Source organism: Lithobates pipiens, unplaced genomic scaffold, assembly GCF_037356315.1.
Source record: "Lithobates pipiens isolate NorthernLeopardFrog02 unplaced genomic scaffold, aLitPip1_a1.2 Scaffold_19, whole genome shotgun sequence".
Classification (NCBI taxonomy): domain Eukaryota; kingdom Metazoa; phylum Chordata; class Amphibia; order Anura; family Ranidae; genus Lithobates; species Lithobates pipiens.
In genome coordinates, this window is record NW_027507764.1 from 561,420,477 (window position 1) to 561,439,563 (window position 19,087).

Sequence of the window (19,087 nt, forward strand, 5' to 3'; positions counted from 1 at the left end):
TTAACAGCAGCCGGTGATGTCACCAGCACATGCTTGCCGAGTTCTGAATGGACGGTGCCATTTATTCAGAACTCCGCGTCACAGCCGTGACCCCCTCATGCAGGAGGGACTTCATTGCAGCTTGGCCATTCGAGCACCCAGAGCCCGCAGACCCGGAAGAAAGACTGGGTCAAGATGGAAGCTCCAAGAACAGTGACAGCACGCCGCTGGAGAGCTTCGTTTTCAGGTAAGCCTGTCATAATGTGCTAGCATGCAGTGCATGCTAGCACATCAGGGGACCTAATACTTTTTTTTCGCGGTTTATTACCACTTTAATATAAGGAGAACTAAACCCTAACTGAATAACATTTAATTCGCTAAAGCACTGTGTTCTCCTCTGGTCTCTTTACAGCCACTTCCTGTCTACATGCACAACATTGCTCAGGGTTGGCTACCAAATGTTGGCAACTACCAAACATGTCTGAGCAATGTGTGTCAGCACAGCCACGTATAGTCTCCACTGGACAACACAGGAATTGGAAAAGAGGGACAGACTGTTTGTATAACAGGAAGAGCTTGAGCAAGAAACTTTCTGGCAACATCACCAATTTTTGCAGATTTCAAAAGACGGACAATGACTTTTGAAATTGAATTTACAAGGTAAAGATTATAAGATTTTAGTGAGAAGGGTTACACCTTACTTACATTTCATTGTCACCTATGGTTGCATCATGCCTAGCTGGTGTGACCCGTTGGGGATTCTTGGCTCAATGATAGAGCCAAAACAGTAAGTTTAGTCCTCGCCAGATATTGTTTTAAGGGCTTTCCTGCTTACTTTTACTGAAAGTTTTTGCATCACGTGACCACCACGGGAGCCAATAATGGCGGACACGTGCTCTCGAGCACCGCCCAGCCTCATAAACCTTTAAAGGGCTGGGAGGCGCCAGCGTGAAAAGGTTAAATGCAGAAGAGACATAGCATGCCCATTCTGCATTCAAAAGCCTACCTGGTCGCATATTTTTTTTTTTAAACGTCTGAATGGGCACGTTTTTCCACTCCGTGCCACAAGCCCAACATATGTTTGCCTGTACAGAACTGATCCCCAACCCCCAGTCCTTCACCAATCATTCTGCACTACCAGTAAAGTAAGGGGCACACTATGAAAAATTCCATACGAGGAACGATCGTTTGTAAAATCTGAATCAGATGTCAAAATCAAACGAAAATTTCCAAAGGGACCAACTTTGAACGTTTTCTCATATGTGAACAGAACTAACGATTTTTGTTTAATGCGTACCGTTTTCGTAATGAGAAAAATCTGAAATGAAACACTACGCATGGTCATAAACAATAAACAGCAAGTCAAAAAAAAAAAAAAACCTTTGTCATATGAGAATTTTCGTACAATTAGTACCATAATCGGTTTCATCTTCTGTGAAACATCCAGGAAAACCGGACGATCGTTTTCCTGATTTTCTTATAGTGTGTACCCAGATAAAAAGGGTTCCCTGATAACGTGGGATCTCATAGGAGCGGCATGGTTTTCATTATTCCCTTGACAGAGGTTACATGGAGTGAGACCGGCATAGCACAGGCAATTACAGAAACAGTTTTCAATTCACTATTATACTACGGAATAAATTAGCAGCGCAGCAAAGCCTCAGGGAGGCAACACATCTCCCCTATGAGGTTTTCTATTACATTTATTCTCTTCATCTCCACACTTACTTTACACATAATTCCATATAAGGCTCACTTACGCTATATAATCCTGCTCATCCTCTGCCTGAAAGTGGTATGTTCTGTTATCTGGAAAGTAAAAACAGTTTAAATGCATTCTATATGGACTGTTTGCAGAATCCAGCTAGAAAACCAACACTATTATTCACCTTCAATGTTGTATTATTAGGAAATATGGGTCGAACAAGAACTCCACCAAAAAATATATAAATAGCCAATTAAGGCGTCTTGCACTGATGTGTGAGCATCAGCATTTGTGCTGCACGTATTCACACATATTTAAGAGTGTATTTGCACTTATGCAAAATCCATTCATATTTATGCTCATATGTGTGTATTAGTGCGAATTGTTGCAAAATACTGACCGGGAATTCAGATTTTTATACTATATATAGGGCTGTCCGATACCACTTTTTTAGGACCAAGTACAAGTACCGATATTTTTTCAAGTACTCGCCGATATCGGTTACCAATACTTTTTTTTAATGTCATGTGAGTCTGACTGAAGGACACTCATAGGTGGCACTGTCTGATGGTTAGAACTGACTGATGGGAACTGATAGGTGGCACTTATGGGCACTAATAGGTGGCACTTATGGGCACTAATAGGTGGCACTGATAGATGGCACAGAGAAGTGGCTAGCACTGATAGATGGCACTTATGGGCACTGACAGGTGGCTGGCACTGAAATGCAGCAATAAATGACATGAGGAAAGGATTTATTTTTGAAATGCTGTGATGCCCGTCTTGGTACACCCTGCCGCAGTAAGCAGCAGACATCTTGTTACACCCAGCTCGAACTATATGGGCTGGGTGTAACAAGATGTCCACTGCTGGCTTACTACAGCCGAGTGCAGGGTGTACCAAGATGGGCGTCGGGATGTTCAGCCGCCGACGGCTCTCTCTGATTTCTTTCTCTCTGATTTTTCTCTCTCCCTGATCTCTCTCTTTAGTTTTGTACCTGGATCTCCAGAGGAGATAGGAAAGTGAAAGTAAACTCAGCTTCAATCTCTGTCACAGCGCGGTAAAGGGCAGCAGAAGACACGCCCCCTTCACCCACGCCCCCTTGTAATGTGTGTCATTACACAGGCTGACTCCGCCCGCCCTCTCCGTCCACCCGCTGACTCCGCCCGCCCCCTCTCCGTCCACCCGCTGACTCCGCCCGCCCCCTCTCCGTCCACCCGCCGACTCCGCCCGACCCCTCTCCGTCCACCCGCCGACTCCGCCCGACCCCTCTCCGTCCACCCGCCGACTCCGCCCGACCCCTCTCCGTCCACCCGCCGACTCCGCCCGACCCCTCTCCGTCCACCCGCCGACTCCGCCCGACCCCTCTCCGTCCACCCGCCGACTCCGCCCGACCCCTCTCCGTCCACCCGCCGACTCCGCCCGACCCCTCTCCGTCCACCCGCCGACTCCGCCCGACCCCTCTCCGTCCACCCGCCGACTCCGCCCGACCCCTCTCCGTCCACCCGCCGACTCCGCCCGACCCCTCTCCGTCCACCCGCTGACTCCGCCCGACCCCTCTCCGTCCACCCGCTGACTCAGCCCGCCCTCTCCTTCCACCCGCTGACTCCGCCCGCCCTCTCCGTCCACCCGCTGACCAGGTATCGGATAAGGCATCTGAAGCATTTGTGCGAGTACAAGTACTCGCACAAATGCTCGGTATCGGTATTGGGACAACCCTAATTATACAATTAAAAAAAAAAATGTTAGTTACGAATACGCAGCATTTGTTTACGTGTGTGTACAGGCACATTGTCAGTAAAAAAGAAAAGAAAGAAATGCTGTACTGAGATTTTTCAAGCTGTGGTGTGCAAGAGTTCTAAAGATAAAATAAATAGGAGCTTTGGCTGTGGGGGAAAGAAGAAACAGAACAAAGAAAAATAGTGATAGAATTTGGGGAAGAAAAAACAAACTTAAAAAAAATGTAATACCAGTCATGTCAAAAATACATTTTATCACATTTCTGTCAATTTGTCAGCTATAAATAAAAAATATACAAGTAGGGTATATATTAAATCAGTGCACAAAAAGTCCTCATGTGTCCTTAAAGCAGAAAGAATGTCACTTTAGACCGGGTTCACACTTATGCGAATTGGGTGTAAGTTCCCCCACATTCAATTCACATGACAGGAGAGTGTGATCAGCTCTCAATGGAGCCGATTCACACATCACGGGGTGGGCCATGGTCCGAACTGCAGAAGGATCCTGTGCATCTTTGGCTCCAAATCAGGTGTGAATTCAGGCAGAAATTTGGACCCGATTCGCACCTGAATCGGTGTATAGGGACGCATCGGACCCCCTGCTGTGAGCCACGGCAAGCGTGAACCCAGCCTAAAAGTGAAAGTACTGCTAATCTGACTCCCCCTCCCCAACCCATCCACCATATTTGCTTTTTTAATTTTGTTTTTGGGAGTGGGTACCTTTTTTTCAACTCCTGCAATTCTCACCTAGAAGGCTGGGGGACCAATCTGACAGTGCAGGGTGATCTTGCGCATGCGCAGTGGAGAGCCGGCTGTGAAACAGCAGGAGGTCACAGCTGATTCTCACAGCCAAGATGGCAGTGCTGGGAATCTGAAGACTGCCAAAGAACTGGCCCAGGGGAAGACAGTGCTGGATCCTTGGGCTGGTAAGTGTCTGTTTCTGAAAAGTCAGAAGCTACAGTAATTGTAGCTGCTGACTGTTTTATTATTTTAAACAACTGGAATTTCTCTTTAAGAGAGGGGCTGTGCCCTACGAGAACCAGACCGATTTCTGGATGGCTGTTTTATGTAATCAGCCCTAGCAGCAATGATGTTGCCAACCAAAAACCAGCATGAAGTCTACCTTAGTTGAACATTGCCAGCCTGGAATTTACAGCCCCAATGCATAAAGGGGCCTGAGCGCAGAATATGCTGCACCCAAATAACTGATTACACACATCATACCAGGCACTGGGACTGACGGAGAACTGATAGGCCATCTACAGTAGTGTATTAACCAAGTCTTGACTCATTTACTATGATTCTGTCCCTAAATCATGGCTCGTGAGTAGCCCACAGGGACTACAAGCTATACATTTCTGCCTTAAAGTGAGCCTGTAGTCACTTTAGAACATCAACACTGACAGCAGACATGAAAATATTCTAAATTTGGATGCATGTGTTTGTAGAAATCTCCAAAATCTGACATTTCTGGACAGTGTTCTGCTGTGCAAATCTTTACCACATCCTGTGGTTAAGCTCATGCCCACCCTCTCCGCTGTCCTCACCTCACTACTGGTCTATGAGACTTCTCTCCATACATAGGGACCAGCAGTGAGGAAAAAGAGTTGGGGAGCTTTCTGGGCTGAAGTCAGTATTTGTACTAAAACCGGGTTTTAGTAACATATGGAGGCACCTTCAAGTGCAAGTCCATTTGTGCTGCTGATTTTAAAGATAAAAAAAATTAAAAAAGAAAATCACTTCTAAAAGGCTAAGTTCACATTTGAGTAAACTAAATAAATGTGCATATTTTTGCAGGTAGAAAAAAAATTTTCAATTATTTTTTTTTTTAAACACAGGAGCCTGAAAAGTGTCACACCTGTGATCAATGGATTTGAGGACGCAATGTCAGGCTCCTGCACACTCTTCCACCAGCTTTCTACCCATACCTCCATATGGGCCTTCAGTCACAAAGCTGGAGGAAGATTCAATGGACTACGAGTGCACTGATCAGCAGACTCTAGGGCTAGGTACACACCTAGGCAACTTGAGGTGGATGCATTTTTTCCTGCGCATTTTGATTTTTTTTTTTTATTTCTTTTTTTTTTCACATTTTGCATTTGTTGTCACGCAGGAGAAACCAATGGAGATGCATCAAAAATGCAAGCACTGCATTTTTGATGAGTTTCTGCAACGTTTCCATTCAAGTCTATGGAACAAAAAAACGCAACCTGCTGTGGGCAAAAAAAAAAAAAAAAAAGTCTCTGACCCTTTCAGAAAAAAAACGCAGTGGTTGAAACTGCACAGATGTGAATGTGATCCATAGGAAACCACATTAAATGGACTGCAGTGCTTTTCTGCAAAATCAAAGATCCCTGTGAATGAATGACAAGCAGATGTGCAGCGATAATGCCGCACAGCTGGGCTGCCTTAAAATGTGACAGCGGCTTTCGGGGGGAAGACTCTGTTGTCATGGGGTGGGGGCTCAGGGGGTGAGGGTGTCCGGTCCTTAGCAAGATGTTACACCCAGAATTTGGGTGTAACATGTTGCTAAAGGTGAACCTATCCTCACAATCTGCAAAAAAAAACAAGATTCCCTGCTCATGTCCACCTTTACCTTCCGAGGTCAGAAACTGGTTTACGCAGCTGTCATTTTTGGTTTCCTAGATTTGATGCTGACACACACACTGGGGGTCTCCAGCTGTCTCGGGTGAATCTGGCCTTCTGGTGTTTGCTGTGCCTTTAGGAAGGATAGGGCTACCTGCATGGCAAACCTACTCCAATATATATATATATATATATATATATATATATATATATATATATATATATATATATATATATATAGGTCGGGCATTCAAATACAAATGGTATACCGCTCCAGGTGGCAGTCCTGAAGCTACACCTCCCCTGCACATGGAAGGGTGCTGGCTCTGCATGCAGTAAACATGAGAATGAAAGGAACTGGACAGCCACACTCAAATATGATCACCTTTAGACACCTTTCACACCACACTGCTCATTGCGTCGGCGGTAAAACGCCGCTATTTTTAGCGGCGTCTTACCGCCGGATTTGCGGCGCATTTCGGCCACTAGCGGAGCGCTTTTACCCCCCGCTAGCGGCAGCGAAAGGGTTAAAACCGCCGGCAATACACCGCAATAGCGGCGTTTTGCCGGCGGTATTACAGCGCTGCCCCCATTGATTTCATTGGGGAGCAGCGGTGGAGGAGCGGTAAACACACCGCTCCTTCACCGCTCCAAAGAAGCTGCTGGCAGGACTTTTGTCTGACATCCTGCCAGCGCACTGCTGTAGTGTGAAAGCCCTTGGGGCTTTCACACTACACACAATGGTGCAGCTTCTTTAGGGCGGATTGCAGGCGCTATTTCTGACGCTATAGCGCCTGCAAAACGCCCTGGTGTGAAAGGGGTGTTATTGAATAAAAAGACAGTCCATACAGCAAATAGAGGTGAAGGAATCCGATATAGTGTTACCTTGAAAATGTATTCACACCCATTACAATTTTCTACATTTTGTCATATCACAACAACCAAAAACATAAATGTATATTATTGGGATTTTATGTGATAGACCAATACAAAACTGCACATAATTGTGAAGTGGAAGGAAAATGATAAATGTTTTTCAACATTATTACAAATAAACATTTGTATTCAGTCCCCCTGAGTCAATACTTTGTAGAACCGCCTTTCGCTGCAATTACAGCTGCAAGTCCTTTTGGGGATGTCTCTACCAGCTTTGCACATCTAGAGTGACATTTTTGCCCATTCTTCTTTGCAAAATAGCTTAAGCTCTGTCAGATTGGATGGAGAGCGTCTGTGAACAGCAATTTTTTTTAAGTCTTGCCACAGATTCTCAATTGGATTTAGGTCTGAACTTTGACTGAGCCAACACATGAATATGCTTTGATCTAAACCATTCCATTGTATCTCTGGCTGTATTAGGGTCATTGTCCAGCTGGAAGGTGAACCTTCGCCCCAGTCTCAAGTATTTTGCAGACTAACAAGTTTTCCTCTAAGATTGCCCTGCATTTGGATCCATCCATCTTCTCATCAACTTTGACCAGCTTCCCTGTTAAAGAAAAGCATCCCCACAACCAGATGCTGCCACCACCATGTTTCACAGTTGGGATGGTGTGTTTAGGGTGATGTGCAGTGTTAGTGTTCAGCCACACATAGCGTGTTGCTTTTAGGCCCAAAAGTTACATTTTGGTCTCATCTGACCAGAGCACCTTTTTCCACATGTTTGCCGTGTCCCCACATGGCTTCTTGCAAACTGCAAATGGGACTTCTTATTAGACTTCTTGTTGTCCTTGCAACAATGACTTCTTATGGCTTTCTTCTTGCCACTCTTCCATAAAGGTCAGATTTGTGGAGAGCACAACTAATAGTTGTCCTGTGGACAGATTCTCCCACCTGAGCTGTGGATCTCTGCAGCTCCTCCAGAGTTACCATGGACCTCTTGGCTGCTTCTCTGATTCTGGCTGGGTTCACACTATTGCAAATTGAATGCGGGTTTCTCCGCATCCAATTCGCACGACAGGAGATTGCGACTGGCTCTCTATGGAGCCGCTTCACATATCTTCAGGGTGGCTGCGGAGCGGCTTGCACTGGAGTGCTGTGAGTCTTTGTATCCGTTTCAGGGGCGAAGTGAGCCAAACATTCGGCCCCTGATTCATCTCTGAAACAGAGATGCAACAGACCCCTGACGTGAGCCGCATGGGACTTAGATGTGAACCCAGCCTAATGAGCTCATTGCCCAGCCTGTCAGTTTAGGTGGACGGCCATGTCTTGTTAGGTTTGCAGTTGTGCCCTACTTTTTCCATTTTGGGATGATGGATTGAACAGTGCTCCATGAGACGTTTAAAGCAGGGTTAGGTTATATAGAAATATCCCAAGCTTTGAACTTCTCCACAACCTTATCCTTGGCCTTCATGATGCTCTTTGTTCAATAAGGTTCTCCAACAAACCTCTTAGGGACTTCACAGAACAGCTGTATATAAATTGAGAATAAATTAAACACAGGTGGACTCTATTTACTAAAAAAGGTGACTTCTGAATGCAATTGGTTCCACTAGATTTTTGTTAAGGGTATCAGAGTAAAGGGGGCTGAATATAAATGCACGCCACACTTTTCAAATATTTGTAAAAACAAATTAAAATCATTTATCCTTTTCCTTCCACTTCACAATTATGTGCCACTTTGTGTTACTCTATCACATAAAATACCCAAAAAATACATTTATAATTTTTGGTTGTAACATGACAAAATGTGGAAAATTTCAAGGGGTATGAATACTTTTTGAAGGCACTGTTGCTAACCCATTTCACACCCTTGCTGGTGCTTAGTCATAGCTAAAATAACAGGCTAAAAACACAGATATATATACAAGTGTAGATGACTAAACGATCGTACCTGGCCATCATTACCATTATCACGTGTAGCCAATAGAACACACACGTAGGCGATTATGACAAGTGAAGCAATCAGATACATCCATATGTTATTGAAGCTCCCCATTGACCCTTTATATTGTAAGAACACCCCCTATTATAAGCACATTCAAATTAAATGTAATGATTCCTTCATCTCCATTTGTTGTATGGACTGCCTTTTTATTCAATAAAAGGTGATCGTGTTGGAGTGCGGCTGTCCATATCCTTTCGTCCGCACGTCTCGGGCATTCAAATAGTTCAGTTACAGGCCACACTTTGCATTGCTGCCTTGGCGCAACAGTGTGGCTTTATGTACATTTGCAAAAGCATGAAACCTCATTTTGCAATCTAAAATTGTATAAATAGTTTATAATCCGGTTTTAGCTGGATCGAGTGGTGGGGAATTTTTCTTCTGTTTACCATCTCGGAGGACAAACCTGAGAAGCATTAATAAAATGGAGGGCAATAAAAATGATACATACGTGATATCAGGTCAAAGCACTTCTTTTCATCAGCGTTGGGTTTCACCTGGCAGGTGAGCAGGTTCAGCTTTGCAGGAGGACGGTTAGACTGGAAAAATGACAAAAGCTTTATGAGCACTATATCCCAACAGTAGTACTATGCAATGCAGCACAGAAAGAAAGCACAAGTATTTAAAACGTAGAATGGCCAAGACACTTAAATTATTTTCTGGAGGCAATACTAAACATCAGCATTGTAAAGAAATTGCAAAGCTCAAACATTCCAACTTTCCTTGCATATCTTGTACACTGCATTAGTATTAGTTAGCCTTAAAGTGACACTAAATAATATCGTTATTCCCCCCAAAAAATCACCCATACACAACCGCTACTTAATGGCCCTACAATCATTTTTAAATATATCTTTATTTTTATTTTTTTACATATCTATTATACATTTCACCATTCACATTCGTCTCTCTCTTATGAGCTTCCATGAAATCCATTCATAATCATTTAATCAAATACTACAAAATGATACATTTATACATTCATATCCCTCTTACCCCCCTTTTTTTTAATGGCCCTTCAATCTACTTTTCATTACATTGTTCCTTACTATTTTCTGCCTCCTTGAAACATCCTCTGTGAGCATTCAAACAAATCGCATAGCACAGTGATGGTGATCCTCGGCACCCCAGATGTTTTGGAACTACATTTCCCATGATGCTCAACTACACTGCAGAGTGCATGGGGTGCATCTAGGGGTCCAAGGTTCACCATCACTGCCACAGACCATCTCAGAAGGGAGCAAGAGAAGGTTCCTACATACAGTGGGACTATGCCGAATGAACGTAGCCACCCTCTAACAGGAAGTCAGAACTGAGCAGCAAAAAAGGAATCTGGACCTTTTTTGCATTAAGAATACAGACTTGAATTAAATTTTTCTTTCTTTTTTTTTTTTAAACCATAGTTTTGTGTCACTTTAAATGTTGTCCTGGGTCCAGTTTTATTTTTTATTTTTTTTTTTTAACCAGGGACAATTTCTGTAGGGGGCCTGTATGTTCTAAATTTTTAGCTTTCTCCCAAAATCCCACAAAGTGCTAGTTTTAGAACAAATTGGCTCCAATGTGGCTATAAGTGACTTTAGAAGTGTAGGGAGATTGAACTGTAAGGAAAATAATAAAGAAAATAGCTCAATGAGCGCTCTGCCAATATATGGAGTTGATTTACTAAAACCAGAGAGTGCAAAATCTGGTGCAGCTCTGCAGCTTCCAGGTTTTTTTTTTTTTTTTAAATCAAAGCTTAATTAAACAAGCTGTTAGAAGCTGATTGGCTACCATCCCACAGCTTCACCAGATTTTGCACTCTCCAGTTTTAGTAAATTCAGTTTTAGGCTGGGTTCACACTGCTGCGGTGATGAGATCGGATGTGATTCGCACTGCACTGCAAATCACATCCGATCTCTGTGCGATGCAAGCTCAGCCATACACAGATAGTATGGCTGAATTCGCATCGCATCCGGCCCAAACTCGCACAGGACCCTTTTTTTGGTCCGCAGCAGAATCGGATCACATGGGTGTTCACACCATGCGATCCGATTCCTGTCCGAGTTTGCAGATCGCACTGCGATATGCGAACTGATCCGGGGGTGTCATTAACTTTTCACTGACACTCCCAGCAGTTCGCATAGGGCAGTGTGAACTGCCGCTGGGAGGCATGCAATGCGAGAACCCACAGCGGATTCGCAGCGTTCCCGCATCACAGCAGTGTGAACCCAGCCTAAAAGAGAAGTCCAGCCAAATCTGGTTTGGCTTTACTTCTCCTGTGGATGACAGGAGTGCAGTTCATTCTGCACTAATTGACCCATTTTTAGCAGACAGCAGGCTGAAAAAACACCCCCGCTGGGAGAAGACAGCGATTATAGCTGCTAGCGATAATTATAAGTGAGTCCAGCAGGCTGGTTGTACCCAAGTTGATCATTTGATTGATCAACTTGGTACATTCAGTCTGCCCATACACAGTTTGAATCTCGACCGGTTGCTGCTGAAGCGGCCGAGATTCGAATGTCTATGGCTGGCATTGGATGAGGATCAGATTATTTTATGGCAAAATTACTTCAGAAAACCAGTTAACGCCAATTGGTTTAAGTCGTTTTTCTTGCCTATTCTGCAATAAATGTGTCTATACTAGGATGTACATTTGAGCATCAGCTTTGTTGATTGGGGACCTGTGCAGGGTATGGTTCAGACTACTGGAGATCCACACCACTGGGTCCTGTATGAGCAGCAGTCTGGATCGCCAGAGTGCTGCCAGCACAGGGAATTTTAGTAACAGTTACAGAATGCTAGTATGTTCAAAAAATAAAACCCACTGACACATGCTTTACTGCTTATACAACCTCCCTGTATTGGAGTAAGAGAAATGAAAGGTTCAAGAGTCCTTTCAAATAGGTGTAGCTTTAACAAAAATGCACATATGACTACCTCTGACCTCAGCATAAATAACTGCAATACATTAATGGGTCTGAAATAAAGCTAAGACAAGAGATTTCCCTCTGCTTGTCCTGCCAGGACTAGCAAAGCTTTCTCTCCCTCATGAATTTTATGCGACACATCCTGGCACACACATCAAATGATTTCAGGAAATGCCATTATTTTCTATGGCAGGTTCCCACCTGCAGCAAAGTGCACCAGACTGCCTCACAGAATATCTTTCTGAGGATTTAGCCTTATTTCAGGCACACTATTACTGTATATCAGTATTATTAATGCTTAGGATGCGGTAGGTGTTGCTGAACTTTCATTTAAAAAGTACACCTATTATAGAATATTATAAATTAATTAATATTTAATTAATAATATTATTTAATTAATATTATTTAATTAATTCAGATTATATATTATAGAAGGTATTTACAACATTCAATTTCCATTCCAAATAATAGGTAAGTGCATCTTTTTTTTTTTTTTTTTAAACGTCAACGTATCCATCATATACGCAGCTGGTAAAACCCATTTGAAATCACAAAAAATATATCTGCAGTCAAATATACTTTGTATGAAAAACCTAAATATTTAGAGTCTTGCCTCCACTTTCCTGTTACACCAGCTGTATAGGGGGTCTACATATGATTGTACAGTCTAAGTAGCACCATTTAGACCTATGGCATCATACAATTTGAACAGATGTGAGACCCCCTCTATCTTCTGTACAATACAGGATTGTGTGAGGACACTTGGTAAGGGGTGTGGCTACTACTCCGCTCTGCCTGCACAGGGCATTTATGGGATGAAAACAGCAGCTTCACTGACAAAAGAAGGTCGGTTAGGCATTTAGAATATGAAAAGATAAAAAGGTGCGATACTTCAATTGGGCTGTAAAGGCTTGTTGGCTTTCACCAGTATAAGATATGCACCAGAGCTAAGGTTGCAAATTTAGAGAGTATTCATTTAAGTAAAGTTAAGTATTTGCTGAGATGACTTCCAGGGACCCCAAGGTGTCTGTTACTACATTTGTTTTCCACCCCAGACTTCTGCTGCAGCCCTAAGAACAAAACTGGTACATCCAGGTATGAGGCAGAGATGCGCACTTTTGCCATGTCTACCACAGTTGCTCAATACCTAAGTGGCCAAATGTCATGTTTGAGCAATGTAACGACAATGTAAATCCCAGATTTAGGAATTTTCAGGATGTCAAGGAGGGCACCTTAGGTCACTACAAATGTCAGTTTAGTAATCCAGTGTAAAGACTTAGGCCGCGTACACACGGGCGGACTGTCCGTCCAACTTAGTCCGCTGAAACACATTTCAGCGGACAGTCCGCTCGTGTGTGGGCTTCAGCGGACTTTTTCAGCGGACAGTCTGGCGGACTAAGTCTTTCGGAATTTCCGTAATATTGTCCGTCCAACTTTGGTTTCAGCGGACAGTCCGCTCGTGAGTAGGCAAGTTGGACGGACTAAGTATGGCGCATGCTCAGAAAGGATTTACACGGCCGAAGGTTGCATTGCAGTGTATTGGACGTCGTATTTCTAGTCCCGTCGTACGTGCTGTACACGTCATCGCGCAAGCTTTCAACGGACTGTCTGTTCATCGTGTGTGGTCAAGTCCGTTCATTCAAAAGTAGGACGGACTGTCTGTCGGATTGTCTGACGGACTTAGTTGGCCAGACAGTCCGCCCCGTGTGTACGCGGCTTTACTTTAACAGTATGGCAAAGTAGGGCATCTCTTTGCCTGCTACGCTAAAGTTAGGAATGGACCCCCGTTTCTTTGGATTTGCAGGGCAAAGCAACAGATTTGCTTTTAGTGCCCTCTCCCCAGAAGAGCATATATTTACCTTCCCTACAACGCTAAACCCTGCCCTTACACCCCCCCCCTTAAGTCAAACTCAGTTCAGCCACCAGCAGCAAGAACAATATCTGGTACCTCCAGGCATGGAGGAGCATGTGATTCACTCCTCTTTCCTTTTTATATGACATCCCTGGTACTTGGTGATTGACCCGGCACTATCACATGGAGGTGAAGAGACAGTCACACACGGTCAGCCATTCCGACGGAAAATGTCCGATTGGACCGCGTTGTCGGATAATTCGACAGTGTGTGGGCTCCATCGGACTGTTTCCGTCGGAATATCCGACCAACAAAGTTTTAGAGCTGGGCTATAAAATTTTCCGACAACATGCTCCGATCTGACTTTGTCCGATCATGTGTAGAGAATTCAGATCGGACAAAGTGCCACGCATGCTCAGATCAAATTTCTAGACCAAAGCTATTGGCTACTAGCCTGAACGTAGTCCCATCGTAACGAAATAACGTCACCACGTTCTGAACGATCGGATTGTCCAACCGTGTGTATGCAACAGTTTCGGACAAAATCCTTTGGGCAAAATCCAACAGATTTGGTTGTCAGAATGTCTGACGGTGTGCACAAGGGCTTAGGCCGGCCATACATGGTTTGAATCTCAGTCAGTTCCTGCTGAGATCTGAACCGTTAATGGGCAGGCTGAATGTATCAAGTTAATTGATCAACTTGGGTACAACCAGCCTGCTGGATTATCGCTAGTGATAATTATTGTCTTCTCCCGGCGGGGGGGGGGGGGGGGGCGGGTTCCCCTGCCCAACCCAACCTGTGGTTGCAAGAAATAAATTTGCACCGTGTATGGCCTCTGCCTTAGTGACCAAATAGAGCAACAGGGGAGTGAAGGGAAAGTAAAAATGTACTGATTGGAAGAGCTGCAGTAAAGTGAACCTGTTGCTTGGGCCTACATAGGCAATGATATGTGACTACCTGGTAAAAAGACAAGTCTGCATGACAAAATATGCATACAATAGAAAGAGTTCATGTGCAAAATACAATGGAAGAACAAATATTTATACATATCCATGCAGTTTTCAACCCATCCTGTATTGTTAAATCACCAATAATCCCTTTATGTAGTAAAGGATTAAAACGGCGCAGAAACAAAACTGAGAACATAAAGCAGCGAGAGTTCCAAACACACACATACATCATCGTATGGCCTAAGGGGAGAAAACAGAGGGAGAAGCCTAACCGGCTCTGTTAACAACGGACTTCAGTACTGTCATATTAGTCACTCATTATTGAAACACGAATAAAAGATCGGTATGGCTATAAATAATTCAGCAGGAGTTTTCAGCAAGCACCAATGTTACACGTTCATTATTGATGGATAAAAGACTTTTTGTCCAAGACAGAAAATGTATAGAGGTCTGTGTTGTGTATGAATATAGGATCTTACATGGTGTAAGAGGATCACATCAAAACGTACAGCTTTAAGGACTCCGCCACTTACTTATTCTCAGTTTCAGGGCTGGTTTTGCCCACTTTTATGTAAAAAGAAGTTCAAACAAACACAGTATTTTCCCCTCATAGGGGTATTCAGCATTTCAGTCCTGCTAACAAAATAAACCCACATTCAGCACTCCTGGCTAATGAACACAGCTCTCCTGCTAATTAATGCCTTACGCTTTAGACCTTGGTCTGTCTCCCACAAACTAGACACTCAGCACCTCAGTGCATACAGCAAGTAGCCTCGTGCTACACTGGCTCCCACCTCCCTCCTAGGTGGAGCCCTCCTGACTCCTGGGCCAGACCTCCTGTCTGCCGGGTGGAGTCCTCTCGACTGCCATGCATAGACCTCCTGTCTGTTGGGTGGAGCAGTCTCCATTTTGGGGGCCCAGAACCTTGGTCTGGTCATTACAAGCCCAGAACACAGCTGACCAATTTGTGTATTGGCTGTTTACTAGACCTGGACCCTGGCAGGGTACCGCCTAGCTACAGTGGCTAAAAATAAAGGATCAAAAAGCAGCGAAACCCTGGTAACTATTCAGAACTTCAGAGATCTCACCTGTGCAACCTGCAATCCAGATGTTTGCTATGTATTATGACTGTAAATCAGCAGTCCCCAAACTTTCTACACAAAGGACCAGTTCAATAGCAAATAGGAGGAGATAAGGTCCTAAAAACATTAATGGTCAGTGAGCTCACTGAGGGCAATGTATTCACTGGGATTTATTGTGATAGACCAAAGACCAAATTTGCAAAGAAGAATGGGAAAAAATTTCACTCTCTAGATGGGCAAAGCTGGTAGAGACATCCCCCAAAATTGGGGAGCTGTAATTGCAGTGAAAGGTGGTTCTACAAAGTATTGATTTATGGGGGCGGAACACACTTTTCACATATTTATTTGCAAAAAAATTTGAAAACCATTTATCATTTTTCTTCTACTTCACAATTATGTGCCACTTTGTGTTGGTCTATCACATAAAATCCCAATAAAATACGTTTATATTTTTGGTTGTAACATGACAAACTGTGGAAAATTTCAAGGGGTATGACTTTTTCAAGGCACTGTATGTAAATTGACAGTCATATACAGATATCTGTAGTATTAAATACATAATCGATGGTAAACAATACCTCAGGGTTGGTGGTCAGCAGAAGTAAAGAAAAAAAAATGTCCTGGCACCTGTGATAAGAGGAATAGTGCCCCATCAGTCAGTGTAACTGGAAGGAATAATGTTCCATGCCAGGGGGGCATCCATTAAGGGCGTACGGGCGCCGCCCCCCCATTCATGCCACCACCCCCCTATCCATGCGTCGGGCCCCTTTCAGGGCACCGGGTGCATATATTACAGTGGCCAGGGTTTTATTTTATTTTTGGAATTACCTGATTAGAGCCAGAGGCTCTAATAGGCTTCAAAATAGGGTGGGCTCTGGACACAGAGCCTTGCGTCCAGAGCCCACCCAGGTGTGTTGCAATAGCGAATATTCGGTTTGTAACACTGATCCTCCTCCCGGCCAATCAGGAAGTGGGTCTGAAACCAGTCACTCGATTGGCTGAAAGGACAGGCAATCCTATTGGACGCCTAGGAGGGGAGGAGACGCACGGTGGAAGTGAGGAGAAGACACAGGAGCCCTATTCCTGCCGCTTCCCGATGCTTGCCATCCAGATGGGGTAAGTGCCGGAGGAAGGACTAACAGACAGATGCGGGGGCGGTGTTGGTGGTTGTTCGCCGCCCCACCTCCCCCAAAAAAGACCACCAGCCAACACTGGTCCCAAGGCTGGTGTCACTGGAAGAAATAGTGTCCCATGGCTGGTGTCACTGGAAGGAATAATGTCCCACGGCTGGTGTCACGGGAAGGAATAGCATGCCACAGTGGGTGTTACTGAAAGAGAGTGTCTCATGGTTGGCATCACTGAAGAAATAGCGCTCCATCATTGGTATCCATGGAACGAATAGGTGCCCCATTGTTGGTGAAAGTTGGAGCAAGAGTTCCCTATAAATTCTGTCAGTGGGAACAATTGTGCCCCAACGTCAGTGAGGAATATTGTCCTAAGGTCTGAACCAAGGCAAGCAAAAAGCTGTATCTGGTCCACGGGCCACAATTTGTCCTGTGTAAACCTATTGTGAACTTTGAGTGGTGCACTATAATGTATTACTTTGAAAAAAGGTGAACTGAGCGAAGCCACATTTTTCCAGTGAGAATTATTTTTTTCGTCAGTCTCAGGAGTCATGTAACTGGAAAGTTTCCTGACATTTCCCACCACCACTTTCTTCCTAATCAAGCTGCCCTGCCTCTGGTCAGGTGGGCAGCATTGTATAAAGTTGTATTGTAAAGTCACTGTATTCCGATGGTGGGGAAACCACCTGCTGTTAAAATACAAAAGCGCAGCGGGAGGGATTCCCCCATTAACACTGAGTTTATGGAGGAATCAAGCGATTTTCTGTCTGTCAACCCATGGTTGAAAGGAAGAAAATTGCATAATCTACAGCCAGTCCTAGGGAGGGAGAAAATCAGGAGAGGTGACAGGATGAACTCTACTGCTGAGGAGACACAACATAGGTAAAATTATAAGATTAGTGTCATATCTTATCTCTCCAATATTCTCTCCTCTCTCCCTCATTGGCAGCCTGTAAACTTCAGCACTGTAAAGCTTCTGTAAGTCTTCCTCTCTATCTAAGCCAAGACATACAATCAAGGCTGTAAATGCACACATTTTGAGTACAGAAGGTGACAGTTTTTGAGTCCAGACAGGGGGAGATTTGAGAGAGTGGGGGTTTTCAGTAAGGAAGTGACTACTCTGGGCTTTGACAAAATGGCAGCCTCAAGAAAGAAACAGGAGCTGGTGGCAGTTTACAGCAGACACTAATTTTGGTAGCATAATTATTAATGTGGAATGTATGGCTTTTGTTAAAGAACATTAATTGTTGTCAGACTGTTATGGATGAAGTTCCACTTTAAGCTCACAATGTTACCAGCGAAGAGAGGCAGCACTGAAATGGATTTATTTTCTCATGCATTTACTATTTGCTTGCAGCTCGTGGTTTGACAGGTACTCGTTTAAACACTGGAAAGAAAAATCACCTATTGGTTAAGGAGTCTGGCTGTTACCATAATTGTGCGTTAAAGTCTATTATCGCGGTGTGCTGTTAATGTATAATTAATGGCAGGCTTTGTATGGAACACTGAGTGATTAAAGAAAACAAAATCAACGTGTAAAATAAAAAACAAGGGGTGAGTGAACAAACATAAAACGCTACAGGAGAAAATACGATAAAGTACAGAGACGGCTGAAAACATGTACATAAAAGCATGCAACTCCCCCACTTTAATGATGTGCAAATGGTGGTAACAAAGTAATCGATTCCAGTTAACGGTAATGTTCTGCAACAAGGATTGGTTAGTACTGTTTGTGTTACAGAACATTTCACATTAAAATGTTTGTAAAGGCTGAAGGTTTTACAGTCTATACATGATCTATACATGACAGTCTATACATGATACATCTATACATGCTCCCAGGTGAATGCACACGCAGAAAAAAGCAGCTCATTCACACAGGCATGTGTGTATATTCTGCATGGAACACAGGTGACCAGAAAATGGATTATACATATGATAATGAGCTAACCAATTTCTCAACGCGTTTCAAATAAAGATAATCTTCCTCAGGGAATATCAGGTGGATCAAACATAAGTGAATTGACCAGATAATAAAAACAAATGATCACTGCGGCACATCCCGAGGGGGTACACAGAGCAGAGTGGCATAACCAGTGATCCCCCACCAAGGGTGGGAGAGATGGGGCAGCTACACAATGCGGGCTCTGTGCCCACCGAAGTCTTCACACCTTAAGCCCAGGGGTTCAAATGTGGAAACAGTGAAAGCTGACTGAACAGATGGTATTCACCATTAGATCCTGTGTGAAGTGGACTCCCCTCAGGGGAACACTTCCATTATATAT

General features: G+C 43.9%; 1 protein-coding gene across 6 annotated transcripts in view; it reads right to left on the reverse strand.

Moving 5' to 3' along the window:
* ASAP1 (ArfGAP with SH3 domain, ankyrin repeat and PH domain 1) overlaps positions 1-19,087 on the reverse strand; it is a 436,411-nt gene that overhangs the window by 49,848 nt on the left and 367,476 nt on the right. For all 6 annotated transcript variants that reach the window (XM_077493352.1, XM_077493348.1, XM_077493351.1 and 3 more), the window contains 2 exons: positions 9,339-9,426; positions 1,740-1,788 (listed from right to left, as the gene is read on the reverse strand). In XM_077493352.1, coding sequence (XP_077349478.1) covers positions 1,740-1,788; positions 9,339-9,426 — 137 coding nt within the window. The remainder of the gene's footprint in view (positions 1-1,739; positions 1,789-9,338; positions 9,427-19,087) is intronic.